Source organism: Pleurodeles waltl, chromosome 9, assembly GCF_031143425.1.
Source record: "Pleurodeles waltl isolate 20211129_DDA chromosome 9, aPleWal1.hap1.20221129, whole genome shotgun sequence".
Lineage (NCBI taxonomy): Eukaryota > Metazoa > Chordata > Amphibia > Caudata > Salamandridae > Pleurodeles > Pleurodeles waltl.
The window spans coordinates 1,013,386,915-1,013,413,720 of NC_090448.1; the positions used below are offsets into that span (position 1 = coordinate 1,013,386,915).

Below are 26,806 nucleotides of genomic sequence, written 5' to 3' on the forward strand. Positions count from 1 at the left end.
GTCTGAGGTTGCATGGTAGTTTTAAAAAAAAAAACTGAACAGGTTTGCGGTCCAGTGTAATTACAGGAGAATGAGATGAATTCAAGAAATCCATACATCACTTTTTTATTCTTCTCAGAATACTAGGTATGGGAAGGTTACATGGAGGCGGAAGGGTCGGATGACAACAGTTGTGGGTTTTTTATGAAAGTTCGGGCTCACAGGAAGTAAGGTTTGTTTATTTGATGGAGACATCAGCAATTCATAAATGTGAATTGTTTTCACAGCTTTGGGTATCGGGGTTCCGTTAGTCAGTATGTATGTTTGGTGGTGGATGTAAATGCCAAGAATTGTGTGCGTCTGTGTCAAGGATCCATTGGGATTCTGGGATTATAGATATAAGTTGTATGTGCTTTTATTGGTATGTTGTTGGTTGCCATGCATAGATGTTTGCATGCTGGGCAGCATGGTGAATATTGTCAAGTTGGGTCACGTTTTGTAGTTAAAAAACAGGTATACATTATAAATAGCTGACAAAGATAAAACACTGCAGTTATGTTAGAAGAACCAAATAGGATTATAAATTATTTATTAAAGACCACATTAAAGAAGATTGCTTGATGAACATACATCAGTTTCTACAATTAATTTATTCAGCAGTCCAGAATTGGACAAAGGCAGAGCAAATGAAGAGAAGGTAAATGTACATAGGTCTTTCTCAGGTGCATGGGAAAGAGCATTTGTAGTAAGATAGAAAAGTGAATAATAGATTTTGCACACACACACACACAAAAAAAAAATTCAAGTGGCACGCCCAAATGGAACTCCAAATGAAGTGTGGTTGACTTACCAAGAACCTGGTACAACTCAGATGACCACCTTATGTAAATGTAAAGCATAGTAATAGGACAACTGAGGCAGAGAATGTGGGTGGTAAAGCTCAATCCACACAATGCCCAATCCTGAAGAGCCTTCCTAATGCAGACTCTGGTGGGCATCGGGGAATCACACATCATCTGGCATGATCCTGGGCTGGAAAACCACCACACAGAACACCTTTTAGAGAACCACGTTGCAGCAGTATTGACCCTCGCATCGGAACCTGGGACACACTGTAGGTTGACTCTCACAGAGCTGAGATAGCGGCCCGGGCGGCAGGCTCATGAAACCTGCAGAGTGACCAGAGTCGTCCCAATCCACGGCCATGGAGCACCGATTCCTGGCACCCAAACCCTCCCCACTTGGGGACTTCAAGCTGAGACATGTGCCCAAAGGCCATGACCTGTTCCATACCACTGCATCGGAGAGGTGAGCTCTTCGCGTCTGGACCGCGCACATGAACCGGGCGTCTGCCTGATTGCCCGAGATGCCCTATAGAAGCAGCGATCCCTGGTAAGAGCAGCAAGTTGCCTGCTGGGAGAAGAACAGTTGGGTGGAGGAATAGAAGCTGGAACCAAAGCTGTGCCATATGGCCGGAAACCCAACGGCATCGGGAGGGCAAGGGTGCCAATGTCTAACCCCTCCCACCACAATCCCTCACCCAGTAGACTGATTGCTGCAGAGAAGGGGTTGGGACTTGTGTGCGCCCAAGGTACAATTACCTAGCTTAGTTGTGGATGCCTCCGGCCTCACCACCACATACTCTCCTACATTGATTGCAGCCTGGTGAGACCAACAGTTCCACATCGCTGATCACCAAGGGGGCCTCATGAAGCCACATGAAATCCCTCCGCCTTACCTACCTGATGTTCTGCGGTACTGATTATACATAGACCAACACTCGTTGAGACACCTGTTTGCTACTAGAGCCTAGTGCAACTAACTGAAGTGGGCAGGGGTACACCCACACTTAGTCTTCCTTCACCACTGATACGGAGTGTTGGCCCTGGAGCTTAAGAGAGCCGGCATCAGATTACATCAAAGTGAAACACTGCACCACTGTGGTGGGAGCGCTGAGACTTATGTACACAACTGTTGGTGGCTGCAAACTGTTCGCTGTGCGCTCCTTCAAGTACCCACAATATTTGATACTCGTGCTGACATGCCGTACAGGTGCCTCTCCAGTGCTACTGATCATTACTTAACTACCATGGGCCACACCAAAAATGTGCCATCATCCTACCAATGCTTGCGAGATATCACAGAAAAATGATTCGGAGGGCTCTCCCACTCGCACACAAGAAGACTGCATCCTGTAACCACCCTGGATACCCATTCATATAAACTAGATATGATCCTTGAGAACAGATATTTAACATTGCATTGACTAGTTGGCAGCAGACCTTGGTGTACTGCGAGAGGAACATCGTAAGGCAAATGACAGACTAAAAGCGGCAGATATCTTGGATTTGGCTCCACTTCAGGAGTCGCATGCCACTATCCTGGCGGATCTTAGCAAACAAATGGCGGCCTTAAATGAGAGGACAGAGAATGCAGAAGGTCGGGCATGCCGAAATAATGCATGCATCATAAAAGACTACCAGTGGGAGCAGAGGCTTCAATTCTTTTGGGGGGGGGGGGGTTCTTTTGAGAAGAAAAATATTGATTTGATTGTGAGGTGTGAGGATATGTATAATGGATGCATTTATTAGGGAGCATGATATTTAGGTCCTACAGATTGAGAAATATAAATGATGTCATTAATTATTATAATTATGAGTACAAGTGAATAATAAAAAAATGATTTTGACTATAGAAAATGTTTGATATGCATTTTTTACGACTGAAAGATAATATAAATTCTTGACCTTTTCCTTTTCTATTATAATGTGGGATTCTACGTAGGGGAACCGAATTGGAGATGGGTTGTTTCTTTGTTCTCAGTTCAGTCTCTGTCCTGCTCCTTGATCTACTGCTTTTCAGTGAACCCTTTTGGTATTCATTGATGGTTTACCATTCAGATTTTATTCCACATTTGCAACGCGCTTGGTTACACAATTAGAGACACTCTATAAGGCATCTCTACCATCCACAAGCCAGGCACTGGTTACCATCCTGCGCAAACCTCAGCCCCCAGACGACCTCTCATCTTATAGTCCACTATCCCTTTTAACTTCAGAATATAAAGTACTCAGTAAGTCGCTGGGGCAGAGACTGCACCCCCTTCTTCCAGACCTAATAGACAAAGATCTGTGTGGCTTCATACCCTGTAAAAACACCTCATTAAGCATACGTCAATTATACCAAGTCATGGAAACAGCTAGGGATACTTTCCCTAATGCAGGATGTCTCTCCTTGGATTTACAGCACGCATTTGACTCCCTAGACAGGGAATGCATGTTCACCGTATTGCAAAAGTTCAATATTGCCTCCACATTTATACGCTGGATTAGGGTACTGTGCACCAACCCAACAGCCTGGGCGCATGTTTCCTCACCATACTCAATAAGCCGGGACATGCGACAGGAATGTCCGTTGTCCCCTCTATTATTAGTCCTGGTGATGAAGCTCTTCGCCCACAAGATCCGACAAAAATCTATAGACTGGAATATTACTAATGGACCTAAATCACATGCGGTATCATTATATGCAGATGATATGATCATATACACACACACTAGACCTCACCATAGACCTTAACCTGATCTCTGTGTTACTACAGAAATTTGATGACCTCTCTTGTCTAAGTGTCAACCATTCTAATTCTTAGGCTTTTTATTTTATTGTAAATGTTATTATTATTATTTTTTTTTAATGAAGGGATTCCCAGGATGTAACACCCCTGGAGACAGACACCATTCTAGTAGCCTGTGACACATTTAGATACCTGGGTATCCGAATATACCACACTCAAGCAGACAACCTCAACAGAAATCCAATCAGGGCTATTACAGCATTAAGAGCCTGTAGGAAGTTGGCTCTGTATGTACTATTTCAAAGTAAGAAATAGCATGCACAGAGTCCAAGGATTCCCCTTAGAGGTAAGATAGTGCCAAAAAGAGATAATTCTAATGCTGTATTTTGTGGTAGTGTGGTCGAGCAGTAGGCTTACCAGAGGGTAGTGTTAAGAATTTGTTGTACACACACAGGCAATAAATGGGGAACACACACTCAAAGACAATTCCAGGCCAATAGTTTTTTTTATATAGAAAAAAATATTTTCTTAGTTTATTTTAAGAACCACAGGTTCAAGATTTACAAACAATACTTTAAATGAAAGGTATTTCACTTAGGAACTTTAGGAACTTTGAATTAGCAAAATAGGATATACAGTTTTCACACAAATGGCAATAAGCTATTTTAAAACTAAACACTGTGCAATTTTCAACAGTTCCTGGGGGAGGTAAGTGTTTGTTAGATTTGCAGGTAAGTAAACCACCTACAGGGTTCAGCGTTGGGTCCAAGGTAGCCCACCGTTGGGGGTTCCGGGCAACCCCAAAGTTACCACACCAGCAGCTCAGGGCCGGTCAGATGCAGAGGTCAAAGTGGTGCCCAAAATACATAGGCTTCAATGGAGAAGGGGGTGCCCCGGTTCCAGTCTGCCAGCAGGTAAGTACCCGCGCATTCGGACAGCAGACCTGGGGAGCGGGGGGGGGTGTTGTAGGGCACCCTTGGGGGTCACAAGTCAGTACAAAAAGTACACCCTCAGCGGCACGGGGGCGGCCGGGTGCAGTGTGAAAACAGGCATTGGGTTTGTAATAGGATTCAATGGGAGACCAAGGGGTCTCTTCAGCGATGCAGGCAGGCAAGGGGGGGGGGGCTCCTCGGGGTAGCCACCACCGGGCAGGGGAGAGGGCCACCTGGGGGTCGCTCCTGCACTGGAGGTTGGATCCTTCAGGTCCTGGGGGCTGCGGGTGCAGTGTCCTTACTAGCCGTCGGGTCTTTGAAGCAGGCAGTCGCGTTCAGGGGGAGCCTCTGGATTCCCTCGGCAGGCGTCGCTGTGGGGGCTCAGGGGGGTCAACTCTGGCTACTCACAGGCTGGCAGTCGCCGGGGAGTCCTCCCTGTAGTGTTTGTTCTCCACAAGTCGAGCCGGGTGCAGAGTGCAAAGTCTCACGCTTCCGGCGGGAAACGTGTGTTCTTTCAAAGTTGCTTCTTTGTTGCAAAGATGCTTCCTTCTTTGAGCAGAGCCGCTGTCCTCGGGAGTTCTTGGTCCTTTTAGATGCAGGGTAGTCCTCTGAGGCTTCAGAGATCGCTGGACCCTGTGGAACGCGTCGCTGGAGCAGTTCTTCTGAAGTGGGGAAGACAGGCCGGTGGAGCTGGGGCCAAAGCAGTTGGTGTCTCAGTCTTCTCTGCAGGTTTTTCAGCTCAGCAGTCCTTCGTCTTCTTAGGTTGCAGGAATCTATCTTGATGTGTTCTGGGAGCCCCTGAATACACAATTTAGGGGTGTGTTTAGGTCTGGGGGGTTAGTAGCCAATGGCGGGCAACTCCACTAGCTAGAGTGCCCTGGGGTGCTGTAACAAAGGGGGTGAGCCTTTGAGGATCACCGCCAGGTGTTACAGTTCCTGCAGGGGGAAGTGAGAGGCACCTCCACCCAGTACAGGCTTTGTTACTAGCCACAGAGTGACAAAGGCACTCTCCCCATGTGGCCAGCAACATGTCTGGTGTGTGGCAGGCTGCTAAAACTAGTCAGCCCAAGTTTGATACCAAATGTCACAGTTTTCAGTGTAGCCATTATGGTGCTGTGGAGTTTCTGCATGACAGACTCCCAGACCATATACTCTTAAGGGTACCCTGCACTTACAATGTCCAAGGTTTTGCTTAGACACTGTAGGGGCATAGTGCTCATGCACTTATGCCCTCACCTATGGTATAGTGCACCCTGCCTTAGGGCTGTAAGGCCTGCTAGAGGGGTGACTTATCTATACCTATAGGCAGTGCGAGGTTGGCATGGCACCCCGAGGGGAGTGCCATGTCAACTTAGTCGTTTTATCCCCACTAGCACACACAAGCTGGCAAGCAGTGTGTCTGTGCTGTGTGAGGGGTCCCCAGGGTGGCATAAGACATGCTCAGCCCTTAGAGACCTTCCCTGGCATCAGGGCCCTTGGTACCAGAGGTACCAGTTACAAGGGACTTACCTGGATGCCAGGGTGTGCCAATTGTGGAAACAAAGGTACAGGTTAGGGAAAGAACACTGGTGCTGGGGCCTGATTAGCAGGCCTCTGCACACTTTCAAATCATAACTTGGCATCAGCAAAGGCAAAAAGTCAGGGGGTAACCATGCCAAGGAGGCATTTCCTTACAGAGCCCAAGTAAAATTCTGGATTTCCCTGCCCCTCTCAATACAAGGTAGATTGCCCCTTTCGAAGATGGTCATGCCTCCGCAGTGGTTATATTATTTTGTTATACTGTCCAAAATTCGGTTGCCTCCAGAGAAGGGCAGTCTCAGGGCACCTGACTTCTAATATTACTCTATTTTTTTTTTTTTTTTTTAACTCTTTTTTATTATAGACAAAGCTCAGCATACATTGGAACACATTTCAATTACATAGACATGGTATCTCAACCAAGGTACACAATAGCATCCGGCCATCGACCAACAGTACCCAACCACTGATCTTAAATCTACTCTCGTGCCTCGTCCAGTCTCTCCTGCCTCCCCACCCCTCCTGAGAGTACAGATGATAATCCTCCTTCCTCACTAGTCAAATGTGTTTCTATATGCCTCCCATTTTGATCATATGACTTCTAATATTACTGTATAGTAGCCCAGCTGCAGTTGCTCTCCTACTGGTTAGCGGGGTTTCACCTGCAAGAAATAAGACTAAACAATATCTACACTACGCACATGCATTGTAACTTCCTGAGTGTCGGAGATCTCGCAAATGACCCCTATTATTACGCAATACCATACAATACTGGAAAACTGCATGTAAATTCACCCGCAAAAGACTCCCCTAATATCTCACACTGGGGCATCCCAGCGCAGCGTGGTGTCCTCAAAATTTATACCTCAGAGTCCTGGACGGAAACTGAAATCTCCACAGTGGGTGATTTGTTTGAGACCGGGACCTTAATTCCATATAGAGACTTCATGCAACTTCATAACTTACCTGGTTCCCTGTTCCTAACACATGCCAGCATACTACACTGCATAGAACAGTATTGGTCTCCAACAGGAGACGAACCAGTCACTCATGAATTGGTACACGCAGTATAGGAAATGATCGTGGGAGGACACCTGGTTAGATGGCTATGTAGGGGCCTGCACTGCCACCTGCAGATATCTCGGACCATGCTGCGAGAGGCTTGGGAAACAGATATTGGGTGTCCATTTCATGACAAAGAATGGCAATCCCTTTTAGAGTATCCTAGTATAGTACCTCGGAACACATGGTTTAAGTATCTCACATCAGTTAGAATACCCCACATATTCCCCACACCCACATCTTTATACCCTTAATGCCAGACTGAAGATGCAAATCTCTTACATGTTATGGTCGTGGCCCACCCTAATTTTTTATTGGACAGAGGTAACCAGCTCACTTACGGCCTTGATGGACAAACACTATTGGGACACTGCAGAACATTGCAAACTGAGATTATATCCCAGGCCCAAGACGTCCAAGACTGAAACACGCTTTATTGATTTGACACTCCTACTGGCCAAATGACAGATCACTAGGTGATGGAAATCGCCCACTCCACCCCGTATTCTGAGTTGGTGCGAAGAGGTACAAAAATGGGGCTCTGTTGAGAGTGTGGCACTTCACAGGGAAGAATATAGAGGACTATGTAAGAGGCCCATTTCAATGATCTGGGACGGCCTTCAAGAACAGTTCATAGCGCCGAAGGATGACAATGTGCATTAACACTATCCTCTGACTACAAATATTAGTATTAGCCATCACATCAAATCAAATGCAAGACTTTTCATGTGGGATGGTCCCTCTTGTTTTTTGTCAGGCTCATCCCATTAAGGAGAAGAGGCTTCACCGACTGGACCCAAAGAGCTCATGAAAGAGCACATGGTTGAAGACCACCTTTATCTGTGTTGCTGGTGCTAAGAAGGGGAGGGTGATCCAGAATCAAACCTTGCGTCAGTGAATACTACTGTGCATAAAAACATGCTCTGGCCTGACCAAAAATTAGCCTCCTGTGAGGCTCTCTGCTCATTCCATCAAAGCCAAGTCAGCCAAGATAGCATTGGCAAAAGATGTTCTGGTGTTCAACATCTGCCAAGCTGCTACACAGGAGTATGTATACACCTTCTCCTGACACTACTGTCCCAACAATAAGGTTTCCAGTAAGGGCCGTTTTGTCTGCCCAATCCAGCAGGACTTTCTGGTGTAATCCCACTCCTGAGATGCTCCACCTTTTGACAGGTATTGCTTTGCGATCTGTCTAAAAGGTGAGGAATATCCAGTTAAGTATCCATCCTCTGCTAATGCTTGTTATGGTGGAGACTATCTAAATTCAGATTCCCCAGGACTTTTATCAGCGGTTGGGCAAATTCTTGCCCCTTGTCATGTAATAATGTTCTCTCCAATCAGTAATCTCTCTTTATTCCTTGGCGTATGAGTGTCAGCAATAGCCATTGAGCCTCTATTGATTGCCTAGAGGACCCAGGGCTGCCCACCATGAAATCTGATTTTTCTGCACTGAGGCCAAAGTGGGCTTGTAGTCTGCGTTGTAGTTTAACAGTTAGTACTCCTGCAAGGTTCCTGATTTTGTTCAGGCTCATGCATCAATACCAGCATGACAACCGTTAGAGCCTTTGAAAGGATATACCACCCTTAGTCTCCAACACTTAATGATTAGAGGAACTCTCTCAGAGTTTTTTTAGTGAAGGTCTAATAAACTGAAAAAAGGAATGTAAATATTCCTCAGATGTCATTTTGGTGTGCTTGATTTCCACACCAAAAATATAACACAGACACTGATCTCATCTACGTTGGTAACCCTAAGAGGTAACATTCCTGACTGATTTCATTTTAGTCATTAGAGCTTCAAATATATTCCTTCAAAGATCTTACACATCAAATTTGACACTACTGAGGATTAGCTATGTATGCACCTTTTCATATGAATGTCAAAATGTACGCCTCATGTCAAGGGATTCTACATTAGTCGTCTGCCTTTTCCGATGCTCCACCACAACATTCACAGTGGGAAATATTGCCCAGGAACACATTCAAGTGGATTGTCACTACATCTTTATGCAAATGTTGGTTCTAGCTCCCATCTGCATATATCTAGCCCATAGTATTCAATTTCATTGTATAACCGCAATGATTCCATGGGAAAACATGACAAACCATGTATTTCTGTATTTTGTACCCTAAAAGGGATTATTTGGTAGTGGACCACACTGTCCCCTACTGACTGGCCAAACAGGCATACTGTAAATAAGGTTCTGGAGTGTTTGTTTATTAATGAAACCCCATAAACTTAACAGTTCTATAAGGCCATCTTACGAAAGAGGTATGTTTATGGACAGAGCTTTTCTTTAGCTTCATTAACAAGTGCAGTGGCCATAGACATGCATAGGTGCGACTGGGAGTCCTGAACCTGCTTGTCCCTGCAGCCTCAAACACTCGGCTCCAGCGAGTTATGTGGTTTGTTTTGGGAAACACTTTGGAGAGTTTTGAGACATATCATGCAAAAACAAAAAACAAAAAGGTACCTTATTCATCAATGTCCCAAAAAATGTTTTACCAGCCAATCAAAATCAATGTGTTTATTTTAAAAGGGTATATTTACTTCTGGGCAGCTTGGTTCTGAGAATTTAAAAATGTTGGAGACAGTCAACAATACGGCAAAACTTAATAGAAGAGGAGATCATTCACGATACAGAGGAACTGTGCAGTGTTTCCTTAAGTGAAATGATTGGTTGAAATAGCCTGACTGCTAAGAAATGGACACATTTGGGCAGCCCATATGCGAATCTCACACCCAAACTGTACCTTCAAAATAAGAATAGTAGGCAAAGCCTGGGTGCAATAGATGCCCCTCGGGTGGGGTCAGTGCAGGGGACAGAAAAGCCAGAAACGGACCGAGCAGTGGCAGATTGAGCCACAGCTGAGCCGGACATCAGCAACAAGCTCATGTCCATTTAAGTAGGACACAGTTCAGAAGATGACGTCGAGGTTTGATTCAGGGAATGGCTTCCGCAACCAACCAGATGATCTGTTTCAGGTCAGAAGTGACATCAAGATCAAGATAAGCTCTCAGTTTGAAATATCCATAACTTGAAGACTTCCTCTAGAATGAAGCAATTGAATGCAAGAACTCACAAGTGGAAGTAGGCCTGGATGCGTTCACAGGATTCAAATCCAAAGGCAAGGAATTCTGGGGGCCTGAAGATGGGCCTCTGGAGAGATAGCTATGACAGTCTGGCCTCTTATTTGAAATACTGTCCTAAAAGCACTGCAAAACATTCTTCTAAAAACTGAAATTCCATTGATTCCCAATCAGTGAAAGGTCACATAAAAAGCACCTGTGCCAGAGCATGTACCAGCATCAAGTTGAGAGTTGGAGCCATAAAGCTATATTCAAACATAGGACAGCCATTTCAGCACGAGCAGAACCACGAGAAGAGAAATTTGCATGTAGAAGTATTTTTTAAAAAAAGCATTGTGGTTTTGTATTTCAGTGTGCATTTGGTAGTAGGACTACAAAGTAAGAAATGCAAGTAAGTGAAACAAATCACTGCACAAAAAAGAAAGAGAATTAACATAATGTAATTTTGTTAATTTGAATGAAAGCTATACAAGTGTTCAAGTAATTAGTTGCACAAGAACTCACATTTTCTTCCCTGAGACAGTGGGAGATGGCGGTGAAGTGAGAGAGTCCAAGCTGTAAATGCCACTTTCACTATAAGGACTGAGGGTTGGAGATGATGTGCGTGAATGGGAATCCAGAGTCAGATCTAGTTTCAGAGAGTCTGGACTTTCAAGGTCTGACGTACTGCCACTCAGTTTTGCCCTCTTCTTGGCAGCACTGTTACGCAACGACCTAAGAGAACTTATCATCTGAAATCAAAAATGTAAAAGAAATGTGATATTGACAGTATATAATCAATTCAAAGACAAGTTACATACTCTTATTACTCAGAAAATGTGTGGTACCATATAATGACTTGAACTCTGTTGGTGTGAAATAATGGTTTGAGTTGAATTTCTGTTTACAAACCACAGTGGTTGCAGATTGCATAGTTGCTTCTCTTCCAGAGTACCTTCTAGACAACGTCTCACTCAGAAGCATTTTCTGGGGGCTAGTATCTGTGGCAATGGCATTTACCCTTTGGTGTCCTCTTCACATGTGCTATTTTTCACCTGTGGGCCAAACAGTTCTAAATATTTAGCTATAGGCAGCCTAACCTATGGTACATCCACAATTTCTCCTCCAACAGCACGTCTAGCAAGTCTTTTAAAGAAAAAAGGGGTGAGGCATGGTGTGTCTGTTGGTCTGTCTGTTAGTCAAAACGCAGTAAACATTTACCCTAGTAGGAATAGTCTGTTTTTCTCAGATTTTTAAGGCTGGCAGGTAAAAAATCAAAGATGCACTACACTAACCATATTCTACAGGCACTGTGGCAAATAAAAGAAAGCTTCACATTTTATTAAACTGGTGACCCAAATGTGTACAACTGTGCTTTAGCACAATAATATTCAGTCATGAACTGAATATGAAGAAAACAATGGGGAAAAAACTGAAGCTGGTGGTTTGAGACTGGCCGAAATACTAATACTAAAAATTACTGTAGGTGGGTACAAACTTAAACCTGAATTAGTAGCTCAGTCCAATGAGCTAAAAACCTCCACCCCCCTTTCCCCCCCACCAAAGTCGAAAACGAAATTACCGGTGTGCCTTACATGATACCCGACTCACTCAGTCGCCCTCTAAGGAAAGAATTTTACCATTGAGATGCGAAATGCCTACGAAGTATGGCAAGAAAAGGAGAAAAATCTAGAAATATGTATGCCATTAGACAGGAGCATCCATGTCCTACCCTGTGAACAGAAGCTAGAAACAATGATTTTTCAATACAAGATGTGGGATAGAGATAACTGGTATGGAGGTCTGGAAAAAAGTAATGGGGAGCACAGTGGTGCACTGACAGGGGAATAAAGGGTTTACTGCCAGGTGCCTTCTAAGGCTTTGTCTCAAGTAAGGAAATGCAGAATGAGGAGTGGGACGGTAGGCGGGGTGGTGTAAGGTAACAAAATAAAGGTACATTTTGTAGTGAAACATTGATTATTTTTCTCCAGGAAAAGGGAAGAGTAATGACTTTATACATAGTACTATAACTAATTTCAGTGTTTGCATTTTGAGTTATTTCAACCCAAAGTACTAAAGCCATTTGATTTTACATTCATTGACCATCTCAAAAGACTTCTTGTCAGAACACTGGTGTATTGTCACAAATAAAAATAACTGCTTTAAATTCTTCAGTTGAAATGTAAGTCTAACAGATATGCAGAATGTTTACTCATTATTAAAGCTACCTCCCATTCGTCAGTACATAGAGAACAACTTTTTACTAGAGAATTCTCAAGCAAATCAGCTTACACCAATTAACCAATCATTTTAGGGAAGCTTCACATACCATTTTATAATAAGCATTTAATAACCAGCATAAAACATGCAAAATAGAAGTATGCAACTGTTCATCAGTTTTTGACATGTATAAACAGAGGACGAACAATTTACAATGTAAAGTGAAAAACTTCTTTTGTGACTCCGACCTCTTCATGATCTAGATCATCTTTGACATTCAATTCCGAAAGATCAATTGCAAGCTTCTTGTCTTTTTCACTACTCCAAGCATCATCAGCTTCTTTTCTTATTTGTGCTGGGCTAAAATCCCTTTTCTCTGGCAGCGGGCTTGGACCCCTTGTGATCGGAGGAAAAGGCTTGTTTGCATTCAGGCTTCCTCGTGAAGATGTTCTCACCAGAGCTGGTTTGAGGGGAAGTGGAGACTGTGTCTCCTGGAAATGATCACCTACACAAAACACAAAGACGGACTTAACGTAGATAAGAACAACACAGAGACACTTGTGCTATGCATTTTATCAACTAAATAAAACTTTTGCGCACAAAAGGACCTTTTCAAGTTACCTACCACAAGGAAACAGAGCTGTGTCCACAATCTCTTAAATGTTCTCCTGTCCTACCTCAACCACCCACCCAGCCACCAAATAAATAAAATAATGACCGCAAAAAGAAAACCACTCAGAGGAACTAAGAAGAATTTTACGCCAAAAGACAGGGTATTCTTGCCCCGGCCAAGCTGAAGGTAAGAACATAGGACAAGCAACATATTTTGAGATGCAGAAGGAACCCAAAATGTGCTTATTTCTTTGAAGGACAAAAACACCCTATAGGAAGTTTGGTTCTGGTTTCAGTACCCCCCACCCCCCAATTCCACTTTGCCTGGTTTTTGATGCAACTGAGGTGCACTGGGTTCCTGATAACTTGCCTCGAGCTCTGTTTGATAGGCAGAGGTGATGGTATGGGATGCTGGACTCGCTGAACACTAGTTATATGCTTGGCAGAAGTTAATGGAGAAGCAGGCAAGTTCCTTGCTATACTCACCAGCCATACCTCTGGCTTGGTGTACTTGGTTACCGATGACAAGGGAGCAGGGTGCTGTTAAAGCACTACAGGATTTGGGTATTGTCACTGTGGGAGACATGTTTGAGGAAGGTCATCTATGAAACTGGGAGGAGGTGCAGCGCGACAAGGTTAATATCACACCTCTGATTAGGTTCTATTATTATAGAGCATGTGCTGGGATGTGGGAACTACCGGGGGACAATCTACTTGAGCCTCCTCCAGTCCCTTCCCTGTCATCGCTGCTGCACCACTCCACACCAGGTCACATCAAATCAAGGCTGTATGACATAACTAAGGAAGCGTTCAGATTGGAAGTGTCCAGGGCTCGGCTAGCATGGCAAAGGGAACTGGGAACCATTATGGATGATAAGCAATGGGCCTAATGTTGCTCAGAAACTAAAACCCTCTCCCTCAATGGAAGGCATAGACTCATACACTTCAAATACCTCAAACAGGTATATTACACCCCGTCCAGGTTACACAGGTGTAGCCTCCATGATAACACGAAGTGCTCTAGATGCTCAGAGGATGTAGCCAGATTTCTACATATGGCATGGTCTTGTCCAGGCATACAACTTTTTGGGCAAGCGGTCTTCAGGGAATTGAGTTCCATTAGCAATGTACTGATGGAGTCTGACTCTATGCCGGCGCTGCATGGCTATGACAGGCGGCTGCCACCTGTGTCTAGACGGTTGACGGCTGTGGGGCTCCTCTTGGCAAAGAGGCGAGTGGCTATATGCTGTGACAGGGGGCCTTTGCCAGCGCTAGGGGAGTGGAGAAGGGATATGACGTAGTGCAGTCTGCAGTCAGATACATATGACAAACTCCTTCCCAGTTGCAGTCGCCCCCAGTATATCTGGGGTCCATTCCAGACCAACTTGTGCGACTGGAGCCAGGGGTGTGGAACAGGAAGTGTTCTCCTTGATCATGTGTGGGAGACACTGAAGAACTGGGCTCCCTTGGCTGGTACTGGAAGGCCTGCCGCACCCGCACTGCTTGCAATGGTATTGATAAGGGGGGTGGTGAGGGTCTGTGTTTGCTAATATGTAAATTTGTATTACCTATTTTTCTTTCACAGCTGAGGATGGGCCACGTTGCGGTGCCTGGGTGGGCGCAGAGCAAGGATAACAGTGATGTTAGATGGACTATCTATTTGAAGGCATGGTAGGGCTAGTCCCGTCAAAGGAGGGCTGCAAGCAGGGATACTTCCAATGTACGCTATTCAACGATATCTGACTGTTAGTGTTGTATATGTTAATGTTACTATATATGGAAAACCCCAATAAAAAGAATGTAAAAACATTTTTTTTTTAAACTACATTCATCGAACACAGGCTGACACTGCCCGCACATAGCTTGCACTAGTTCTGACCAGCCACATAAATTCATAAAGCTCGCCCATCCCTTAAATACCACCACACCATGCCCGGAGGTTTACTTAACACACTGTTATTGCAGGGATTGGGTGCATCTTTAAGAAATACAGACACATTAATATTTTAGCTTGCATGCTTGACGAAACATAAGACTATCCTATGAATGCTTATTATTCATAAAACAAACAAAATGTACATACTTGTTAGCTACTATTATTCTTTAAACTACTAAGCACACCATACAATAGGCAGATATTAAGTGCATTATCTATATTTTAGTTATAGGAGTACAGACCTTTTAAACAATGTTAAGTAAAAAAGCTCTGCTTGTCATCCACACCTTTATCTCATCATTGCAGTAACATTCTCCTTAAATTATGCATTGTCACACGAATGCTGTTTGCATTTGTAAATATATAATGTTCAATTGAAAAGGTAAATTACATTGTTTACCTGCAATTTCACCTAGTTTCTGATTAGAAAGCCTCACTGGCTTGGGTCGCCCATCAAAGTTTTTCAGTGGCCAAGAATTTGAGAAGGCAACAAATGGATCTTGAGACTTCTTGGGTGATCCACTGGAAGGAGAGGTTTGTTTTGGACTAGCTCTGGGCGATGACAAGGGATAAGATGGAAGAATGAAGGATCCAGGGTTGGAGTGTGAACTTGAAAAGGGCAATGTTCGGTCAACTGAAGCACTATAAGAATGATGGACTTTGCTTGCAGGGTTCAGACTTGCAAAAATTGTTGCTAAAGAGAAGAAAATAAAATAAAATGCAATTGTTATTTTCAATGACGACATCCTCTTTGTATGTACACAATGAACAAGATACTTACCTGTCAGAGAAGTTGTGTGAGACTTGTGGTGTAGGCAGTTATAAAACCATATATCTCCCACGTTTAAGTGTGATTATCTGGTAAAGATAGATAAACATGTCATGTTCTTTATTCTATAGAAAAGAAATATAGAGCCCCACTTAATCTTTTAAAATGGCTTCTGTTTCGCTGTTCTAATCCTGAAAAACTGTATGATAATCAGGTATTTCAAAGATTCTAGGAAAGGCAAGGACAGCAGTGTTAGTATCCATATGCTAGAACACTTGGAGAGTAACCATTTATTTTATATATCTTCTTATTGGTTTAACCTTTCTGCCATATGGAATATTTAACTTCCAACTTTTTAAACCGACTCCACTAGTGGTGAAAATGCTAGAGAATGCCGAGGATCATTGATAAAAAGACATGTCTTCCAAGACTTGCTGAACAGCAGTACTAATGGTTAGATAATGTCGTAGAAGTCCGAAACTGGGACCGATCTGCTGACGTGAGTAGTGCTGACAAACTAGAATTGGTTCTCTATCATTCCCAAAAAACTAAAACAATTAAGTTAACAATCTACCTGGAAACCTGTTTCGCTGGTGTGTAGCTTTATTGAGCTAGAATCATTGACAGCCTCTGTTTCAGCTAAGCAGAACTGTAGAGTGATCTCACTTGTAATTCTGGCAACACTGCCTCGCCATGAAAAGAAAGCTGTTTAGGGAAAGTATTCAATTAAGTAAACAACTGAAACACCCCTTTCAATCTGGTTTGGAAATTGTCACTTAAACATTACAGAAAATGGAAAAGGATGTAAGGAAGGACACTGGAGAAGAAGGGATTCAAGTGGACCTTCTAGCAGAAGTAATATCCAACAGGAAGGCTACTAAAAGTAAACTTTCTACACAGAACTTAACATCAACAAATCAGCTTTGCTAGAATACACAGATAGACATTTACCCAGAACTCTGTGCAGAGAAAAACTGCACTTCAACTATTTACAGAGGCAAGGACCTTCAGACACGACCCCACTCCTTCCTGCTTGTGGTAATACCTATGGCAGTGGTGTTGTCTGTAAGAAACTGCACCAACCTCCATTTGATGGAAGGCAGGAAGCCCTTCACTGCCAGGCAAATGGCTCACAACTCCATCAGACTGATGTGGACAGCCCCCTGATCTTCACTTCCCTCAGGGGACCCCCCCTCCAGCCCAGAGATGCGTTTGTCATCACCACTGATTCTCAGTGTGGAAGGGGCCTGCCACTGGACCAATTGTATTCCAGCAGCCACCAATGCATATCTTGTGCTGTCTTCCCTGCAACATGGGTGGCATTGGTCTGACTGCCTGGATGCAGGGCTCGCTTACATTAAATTTCACTGCTGATTTTGCATGTGCCACCTGGCATACCTAATGAGAAGGATTCGGGAGGCTAAGAAGCCAAGTCTCAAAGCTGCTCTGAGCACAATCCAGGTTTGACCATGAAAAATTTAGATTATAGCCTAAATATCCTGGGCTCATTTAGCAGATAGAAACCCCAAACTCCACTGTCCCCAGGGTTGCCAATGCATGGAAGCCTCAGCAAAGGAGTTGTGAGGGATTTTAACTCGCTGATGGTGAACTCCAACAATGTCAAGAGGTCTGGAGGTGGTCTACGACTGACTGGTGATTTAGCCTTCAACAGTTTGTCATGAAATTATAAGCATACAGGGACTCCTGACCTCCAAAGATGAGCAGTGAAATCCACCATCACTTCTGTGAACACTCAAGCGTAGCTGCTGAGGTCAAAGAGAACAGCAACCTAAAAATGCTTGTGGCTCAACTTTAACCACGGAATATGACTATGGAACTGCAGGATGGGTATATGAAAACACACATCCTAAAGGTCAAAAGACACCATCTAGTTTCCAGGGGCCTGAGCAAACAGAATTTGGGACAGTGTGAGCGTTATGTATTTGTTCTTCCACAGGAAGGGATACAGAGGTTGAAGGTTCAGAATAGGCCGGAGGCCCCGTACTCCTTCATAACGAGGAAATAGTAAGTGTTATAACCTCCCTCCTCTTTCCAAGTCCAGGACACACACACACCTCCTGTAACAAAAGGGTCAGGTGCTAGGTGAAAATCCACTCTGAAGAAGGAGTAATCGTGGGCAGGACAGAACAAAAATGTAGGCTATAGCCACTTTGAATGATCTGCAAGACCCCCCCCCCAACCACCCCCTGTTGACTGTGAAGGACTGCCAACCTGAGAGGAAATGCCGAAACCTGTACCCCACCTGTTATGCTTGCACCAGTAACAGCAAATCAAGGTGGTTTTAAGGCTGTTGCAGCAGGGGAAGAGGACTGGAAGACTGACTTTACTGTTGGTCCTCATACTGCCGGTCACACCCATTACCAGGGTCTATAAAGTACTAGGGTTGCTGCTACACTGGTTGGAGAACTGTCTGTCTATACACAAGCCCTCTGGAATAGTCCCTAAACCTCTTATATTTATGTGGAAACTGTTTGGCCCGGAGCGCCGTAACTCTACTGTCCTTAATGCCCTCAGAAGCAGAGCCAGCCTTTTCACCAAAATGTTGGGACTCAAAGGACATATCCATTAGGGGGTGGGGGGGGGGGCATTCTGTACATCAATGTATAAGGCATCATCAGTAAAGTGAGGGGGAACCAAGCTATCCCAATCACCAGCACGAACATTTGGGGTATTCCCCCTGCTCTGGCCTAGCATCAGAGTCAGAACCAAAAAGATAATTGAGTCTCTGCTGGTAGGTGTGATGTGGGAGAGGCAATCACAGAGTCAGAGTGCATGACGATCAATTGTGCTTTTGTAATTTACAGCACGACATCAGTAGGACTTGAGCTAAAGCCGGTTCAGACATTCATGTTGGAACAAGTGGCACTAGTACCAGCATTAGTGCAGCATGGACTGGCGTGGATCTTGGCGCCAAGAAGAAATCTGCACCAGAGTCGGTACTGTCCCACATGGACCCACAGACGTTAACACGACCAAAGACCCGTGCCGTTCTGTTGAGCCACAAGCAAAAAAAATAAAAATTGTAGCATGACCTTCTTGAGGGTCTTGATCTGATGCAGGGTTAACAACAGTCCAAGAAATTTGAGGGTTCCTCAGAACCAGATGAGGAATCGGTTCTGTGGAGAGGACCTCAAACAAGTATGACTTACAACGCTTCGCCCGCAGGCCTGCTCTTCAGAGTCAGAGTGGCAGGATGGGGTTCAGTTCCACTTTGCTTTCCTATGCTTGCTCTTGGACATGGACACACCGGAGGACGTCGAACTCAGAGTTGGCCAGTTGCGGGAATGGCCTCAGGACCAAGCCTGTGCCCACAACTGGGTAGAGACTTATGTGGAAGCTGTGACTTCTTGTGCTTGGCGACATACAGCTTCACCTCCTGGTTTCAGATCAGATTCAGCTGCATGGAGGGCCCACTTACCGCATGACTTGATGCTGTGGTCCAAACACAGAAACACCCCACGTGGATCAGTGATCGATACCTGCTTACTGCAGCTACATGCTTGCAACCTGCTGTTTTGAGTGGGGTCATTGTTTCTTAGTATACTGATGAAATCTTTTGAGAAATCCTCAACAAAAAAAATAAAAAAGTAGGGAACGGAGCTCCGGATCCTTGTCGGAAGGTGTGCAAAGAAAAAAAACGGATGTCAATTTGCAGGAGTGTCACTTATATATGACTCACTCTGTTACTTTTGGGGATAAGTAGAGAGACTGCAGAGCCACACAGTGCCACCTAGACTGCACATGAGCACTATTTGGGAGAAAGTTTTACGGATCCAGACTGGTGACTGGAGAGTATTCTAAGGTGAGGAATCTTCGGTTAGATGTATCCGTCAGAAAATGCAAATTACAACCGAGCCCTTGCTCTCACATCTGGCCAGTTAACATCGCCAGTATATAGATAGCATTATTTAAACGATCACACTGATTACTCAATACTCATCAGTTTCAAATCTGTCCCTTGCACACACTTATTTTATGGCATTAGGAGATTTCAATGTTTGGTAAGAAGACCCCTCACACACACACACAGATTAGGGCACTCCTGGCCAGGCGCAAGGTATTAGGCCTGAGCCAACTAGCAATGGACGCCATCCACTTCGGAGGACATACCCTCGATTTGGTATGTGCCTTACCTATGTTAATTCATCACTCAATACAACTCCTTTAAGATGGTCGGACCATGTACTGATTGCATTTGAAATGGATTAGCCAAAGGCAGAATTGGGGGAACTTACTGAGCCTAAGCGAATTCGTGGGAGAGCATGGCTTAAATTAAAAAGGCTAAAAGAAGGAAGGCTATTTGAAAGTTTGAGTTGTATCCAGGACGAATGGTCAAAAGATGAAAACTATAGTCACATCAGGATTCGTTAAAATATGCTTAAACCCAGATTATACCACAGAAAATGGTGTCCCAACGGGGTAAGCCTACTGAGCCATGGTTCACAGATTCACTGAGGGAGAAATGAAGGAAACTAGAAGGACAATGGAGGAAGGCATATTTCGATCCGATATAAAAAAAAATAAAAAAAATTTAAAAAAAGTTACGTCTAGCTTTTAAGGATAACACAGTGGAAATTAGGAAATCTAAACAGGATAATTATTCCAAAATCATTATGGTAACAACTAATAAACCCAAAAATATATTTAATGTGGTTACCAACTTAGCTAAACCCAAGTGCACACTCAAATCATTAAACCCTCTCAGGAACTTTGCGATAGACTTTGACTTCTTTTATGACAACATTCAATTAATCTTAGCAGATAATCATAAAACAATGAACTGTAAGGATCAATCTTTGATAGTAGAGTGAGAAGACAAATGTCACCAAGGAGAAACTAATACCAACATTTGATATAATTGAACCCATGACTCAGAATGGGTTTTAAACGTTTAGCACGAGGTATCTCATCAGGCTCTTTGTTAGATCCCCTGCCCCAGTTAAACCTGGCAGCTCTTAGCCTGGTTTCCCTGTACTTTTTGTTTTGGACCTCCTGTTTTTTGACCCTGTGTTGTAATAAATTTTTGCTGGTTTTGATACTCTGGGCACTTTAGAACTGCTAAACAGTGTTAAAGGTGCAAGTGGTATCTGTCTAAAAGATATTGGTAATTGGTTTCCCATGACTGGACATTTGATTTACCGGTAAGTCCCTAGTAAGGTGCACTATGGGTGCCCAGGGCTTGTAAATCAAATGCTACTAGTGGGCCTTCAGCACTGGTTGTGCAAGCCACATGAGTAGACCTATGAACACGCTCAAGCCTGCAACTGCAGTGTATGTGTGTTCAGTTTTGCACTGACACTTGTACCCACTTGCCAGGCCCAAACTTTCCCATTTATTACATGTAGGTCACCCCTAGGGTAGGCCCTCCTTGGTAGACCCATGGGGAGGGTGCAATGTATTTAAAAGGTATGTCATGTACTGGTGTATTTTACATGTCCTGATTGTGAAATACTGCCAAATTTGTTTTTCACTTTTGCAAGGTCTATCTCTCCCATAGGTTAACATGGGGCTGCCTTTAAATGTCTTAAGTGCAGTTTCCCACTGGGAGCAGGTGGAGATGTGGAGCTTGGGGTCTCTGAACTCACACTTTAAAAATACATCTTGTGGAAGAATTGGTTTTCAGATTGCCTGTTTGTGAGAAAGTGGGCATTTTCTTGCTTAACCATTATAAGCATCTGCCTGGGCAATCCATGTCTGGGTCAGAATGACAGTTGGGCTGTTAGTGAATTCCCTCTAGACAGTGACACAAAAGGAGCTGAGGTGTGTCCTGCATATTCTGATGAGTCTTCCTGGGCTAGAGTGGGGAGGGAGGAGCGGACAATTGCACCAAAAAGGGCTGTGCCTGTCCTCACACAATGTAGTCCCCACCTCCCTGGAGTATGTCTGGGGCCAGGCCTGGATAAGGCAGGATCTTGTGAACAACAGAGACTTTCCTTCAGAGTTTGCCTACTTCAAAAGGCAGAAATGAGTGCAAGTAGTGAACCCAAAACCCCAGACTTGCAGATTACTTCTGGATCAAGAGGAACATCTGCCAAGCAGAAGAGCCTGATGCTTGAGGAGGGCCTGCCACTCTGCCTGCTGCTTTGCTGTGCTGGCATGCTGCTGCTGCTTCTGCCTGAAGAGGGAAAGGACTGGACTTTGATTTCTGAAATCCTGCTCATGACGTTTCTCCAAGGGCTTGGACTGAGCTTGCTTCCTGTTCAGAAGTCTCACGGACACCAAAGACTTCACCTGCCAGCTTCTGGGTACTCCTGCTAAGGACCCTGACTTGCTGAGTGGTGCCAATTCAGTTCCTGGGCCGTTGGAAGTGAGTTCCGGTGAGAAACAAAGATTTAGGCACACCAAGCCGAGACAGCTCCAGAACCGGCACAACTGCGCCACTGCCCGAAACACAATGGGGTGGTCCCCAGTGGAGAGCGACGACCCCGACCAACACCGCAGGACTGACGCCGCAGCCTTGCTAAAGTCCTGTGACTCTATGTCCTGAGTGCCATGTTATTTGCATCCGTGACACCCAACTCCGCTGTGGCGCCTGTAGCCCTGTGGCGTGAGCGCTCCCCCCGTGAGGTCGCTCTACGCAGGTTGGCCAGCCGGATTCATCAACCCTGCCGAATCACCGGGGATCAACACCTCGCACCGACGCTGCATCACCTCTCATGCTCTGCAATAAGGAACGAATGCCAAACTGGCCCCAGTGACACCGCACCTCCCCGACTCCGTGCACCAGTCCATTTTATTCGTTACCCAAAGGTACTGTAACTGGGGGTCCGCGCGACTCAGTGACCGGCGCCGCCCTCCTCGCGACTGGCGTCCGATTATTGGGAAAGACTCCGTCAATGACGTTGCTATAGCCCCATTTGTAGCTATGGTGTTTCTAAGCGCTATATTGAAGTTTAATTTTTGAAAATTCATATCTTTGCTTGTGTATGTTGGAAATATTGGCTAGTTGTCCAACTGGTGTTGAGTGCTCTTGTGGTGTTTTTATTGTGTTACTGTGTGTGTTTGTACACATACTTTACACACTGCATTCCAAAAAACGGTGAAAAGCAAAATCACTGGACAGCTGCACAATGTCTCAAGAATCCAGTATAGCTGAGAAATAAACCATCCAAGGAATCTCAAAAGAGGTTGTTTGTCTGCTATTTATTGTAATACTTAAAAAAAAAAATACTGAAAAATGGTCACAATCACGGTGTCCCAGCCAAATATCTACGTGTTTTGGCAAACGCCTTCAACTGGACATTGGCAGACATTTTTACACACATCTATTTATAAAACATAGTCCATCTCTAGTTTCAGTGACACTATGTATGTGCTGAAAACGGCGGCCATCTTTGAACACACACATATATATATATATAAATAATAGATATATACGAGATTCATACATAATTATTGATGGTTAAAAATTGTTCCAAACTAAAGATTAAGTACTGGAAAGTTAATCAGCAAAATAGGCTATATAAATATACATAAAGATATATAGATATAAATGCAATATTAACATTCATTCATAATTTGGTCCAAAACAACAACCCCAATTTAAATTTGCAATTAGACGTTAGTAGATACCGATCATATGTGGGCGAAGACAATTTAATATGCCAAGTGCAAATAATGACTGTAATCAATTTAAATTCAAAATCGTAGCCTTAATTGCCATATAAAAACTACAAAAGATCAGAATATTGGCCTCAGCAATATGTCCATCATCCACTGAGCAATCTCATAATAATTCCAGTCAAGTAGATGACAAATAAAATTAACCTCATATATAAAAATTGTATAACTATATATTTGTATCAATGTAAAAGAGAAGATTTACAGTCAAACGGCCAATATTAGTAAAGTGCTTAGTATCAAAGTGATAGACAAAGTGTGCAAAAACAAATAAATACAAATTATATTCTTCAATTGTAAATCTGGCCATACTAATTCCAGCCCCAGTATATATATGTGTGTGTGTGTGTGTGTGTGTGTGTATCCTATGAGAAAAATAACTTACTCAAAAAATGTCAGTCTTGTATACGTGAAATTGCATGGTGGGTACAAATAATTATCCAAAATGTAATGAAGATAAAACTAAGTTTTTATGCTGCTCCAATGCCAATCTCCCTCAGAGAACTCCCCCAAAACTATTTAGCCAGGGTAAAGTCTGAGAATCTCACAGGTAGTTCAGAACTTGGGTATCCAACTGGATGATAACGTACTTTTCTAGAGAAAGTTTAAGACAGCACCTATTTTGTTTTGTCCTTTTGAGAAATTTAAGAAAAATTGTTCCTTTATTACCACAGTCTGTATGCAAACCAGCAGTGCAAAGCACAATTCTGAGTAGACTAGAATTATACAATGCACTACTGTTGGGAGTACCAAAATACTTATTTAATAGGCTATTTAGGATACAAAAACTGGCAGCCAAACTGACCTTGAACAAAACAAGAAAGGACTCTGCGTCAGCAGCTCTTGACAGCATTGCATTGGTTGGCGGAACATATTGAGTTTAAAGCCCTCTGCATAGTCCACAAGGCTGGTAATGGCACAGGAGGACGTTGAGGTCACCTACAGCTAATCTGACTGAATTACAAGAATGTAAGGAAATCAGAGCAGGAGGCAGATCGTTCAAGCTAAAGGCAGCTCAGCTATGAACGACTTACCTGCTGATCTCAGAGCAAATAGTTACTTGGCCAGCTTTAGGAAACAACTAAAAACATGACTGTTTCCCAAAAAAAGACTACAATATGAAACCCTTAGGGATTGGCATCAGATGGGGTCCTGAGGTACGGGGTGTTAGTCCTTTTTTCCCGCTGTCTCATCTTATAGCACCTTGATACCTGTAATTGGTGTACATCTGCACTTCATAAAAATTCCAAGTCATTCATTAGAAGTTAGGCAGTCTCAAAATCTAACCAATCAGCCATACACCCTAATACCAGACCCTTCTCCCAATGTACAATGAAGCAAAGCCCGCCCATGAACGCCCAGGACCAAAATAATAGGTGCAGCTCAAATGTGCTGCACTTATTCAGAGACATCAATGTAACCACTAACCTATCCAGACCAGTCTTGGTTTCTCTTACTATATTAAAAGCCAGGTTCCTGGTCAGAAATTGTAAAGGAATTAAAATACTAACAAATTTAATATAGATCCAACAAGAACTGTCTTTACCTGAAATGATTCAATAGCTAGAACCTAAGGATACAAATGCTGTATGCCGAAGTAACTTGAACATGGTTAAGGCCTAGCTTTGCTAATGCATAATTGAAAAGTGTAGCTATGCGCAGGTGTATTGTAGTGGGAGAAAGAATAGGCGCTCCGGGTAATGAGGTGAATATCAAATAAGAACAAATCCTATGACGGTGCACCCTTGAAGGACCCCACCCCTGAGCCCTAGATGTGTGCTAACGCACACCTCTAAATCATTGACCACAAGAGGCACTCGTTACAATAGCAAAATTTGACAAAATTTGAAAACAAAGTACTCTGAAGTCAGTATTCAAGAAACAAAACAATACTCTGTGTATTTTCTGGAAAAAATAGGATAAACTTCAATGCATATTTCAATATCCTAAAATTGATTATCAATGTCCAAGTCCAATTCCATGAAGATTAAAGAAAACGGTCATGTATGTTGCTCCAATCTTATTACATGACCAAAAAACTCAAATCCACATTTCTTCAGTCGATATTCAGTGTGGTCTTCAGGGCTCTCCTGATATTATTGACATTCTTTGTCCCTGCATCTATTAATTGTCCTTTTGGAACAGTGTACCTTTCTATAGAATAGGTTACTTTGGGAGACCGTACACTGGACCAGTAATCTCCCCGTCCCTCTCTGGTATTGAACGTAACAGAAGATACCAACATCAGGACAGATATGCTTGACTAACAGAATACAATTGGGTATACTAACAAGGATTATTTACGTTAATAAACGTGATTTTTGTACTTTTAGGTAAGATTCTGGGCTTATTTTGATATATATTAGGACAGAGGTATCATTATACATATGGGCCAGTAAATGATAAGGAAGGTATATGATTTAGTGAGATTTAGAATCTCTATATTGGATATAATTCACCAATTTCACACTTGTGTACCAATATCACGTACTTAATCATCAATATGATGCACAAAATTCTTAAGCAACTAGTGTATCAAATTGCAACACGGGGCACTAACACACGTGAGGACGCATGTGTCTATCCCACCTCTTGGCAAATCGGTGGTGGCTTCTTTGTATCATCATTTGATTAGGATGATGGATTTAGATTTAATTAACAAGTATTTATACAACTGCAGCCCTGATGAAGTAATTGGGAAATTCCCGGACGAAACACGTGTTGGCTGTTAGGTTGGATGAGAGGTCGAAATCGGCATTGATGACACTGAATATCGACTGAAGAAATGTGGATTTGATTTTTTGGTCATGTAATAAGATTGGAGCAACATACATGACAGTTTTCTTTAATCTTCATGGAATTGGACATTGATAATCAATTTTAGGATATTGAAATATGCATTGAAGTTTATCTTATTTTTTCCAGAAAATACACAGAGTATTGTTTTGTTTCTTGAATACTGACTTCAGAGTACTTTGTTTTAAAATTTTGTCAAATTATGCTATTGTAACGAGTGCCTCTTGTGGTTAATAATTGAAGTGTTTAAACTGTTTTTGTCTTGCTTAGTGCACATCTTTGCCCTCAACTACCCAAATGCCTTAAACTACCATTGCAAGTAAATTAATTCAACAACTTCATAGGTATTCACCTTGTATATTTTATACCGTGATAGAATAACACACAAGGGGCTCCATGAAAGCTTTAATTACAGAAATTCTGGAGAGGGAAGAGTGTTATTCTCTGTTTTGCATAAAGGCAGCAAAGGTGGCTAAATGCAGTCGAATTGACATGTAGGTTAACCCTGACTTTTGTAATTGTAAGATGTAGCAAATGATGTCTTGAACTATAGATGTACGAGGGTTTGTGTATATTGGAGTACAATAGTGGGCAAAACGCTTCCCCTTAGCAGCATAGCAAGGGTGATATTTTAAGAAGGGTTGAGAACCATGGTTGTTTTGCTCACATTGGAGCCACCAAGATGAGAGTGAGG

General features: G+C 43.2%; 1 protein-coding gene across 2 annotated transcripts in view; it reads right to left on the reverse strand.

Annotated features, from left to right (window-relative positions):
* Positions 1–26,806, reverse strand: part of TOGARAM1 (TOG array regulator of axonemal microtubules 1) — a 489,673-nt gene that overhangs the window by 338,367 nt on the left and 124,500 nt on the right. For both annotated transcript variants that reach the window (XM_069208622.1, XM_069208621.1), the window contains exons 4-6: positions 15,307–15,600; positions 12,607–12,863; positions 10,664–10,890 (exon numbers count right to left, since the gene is read on the reverse strand). In XM_069208622.1, coding sequence (XP_069064723.1) covers positions 10,664–10,890; positions 12,607–12,863; positions 15,307–15,600 — 778 coding nt within the window. The remainder of the gene's footprint in view (positions 1–10,663; positions 10,891–12,606; positions 12,864–15,306; positions 15,601–26,806) is intronic.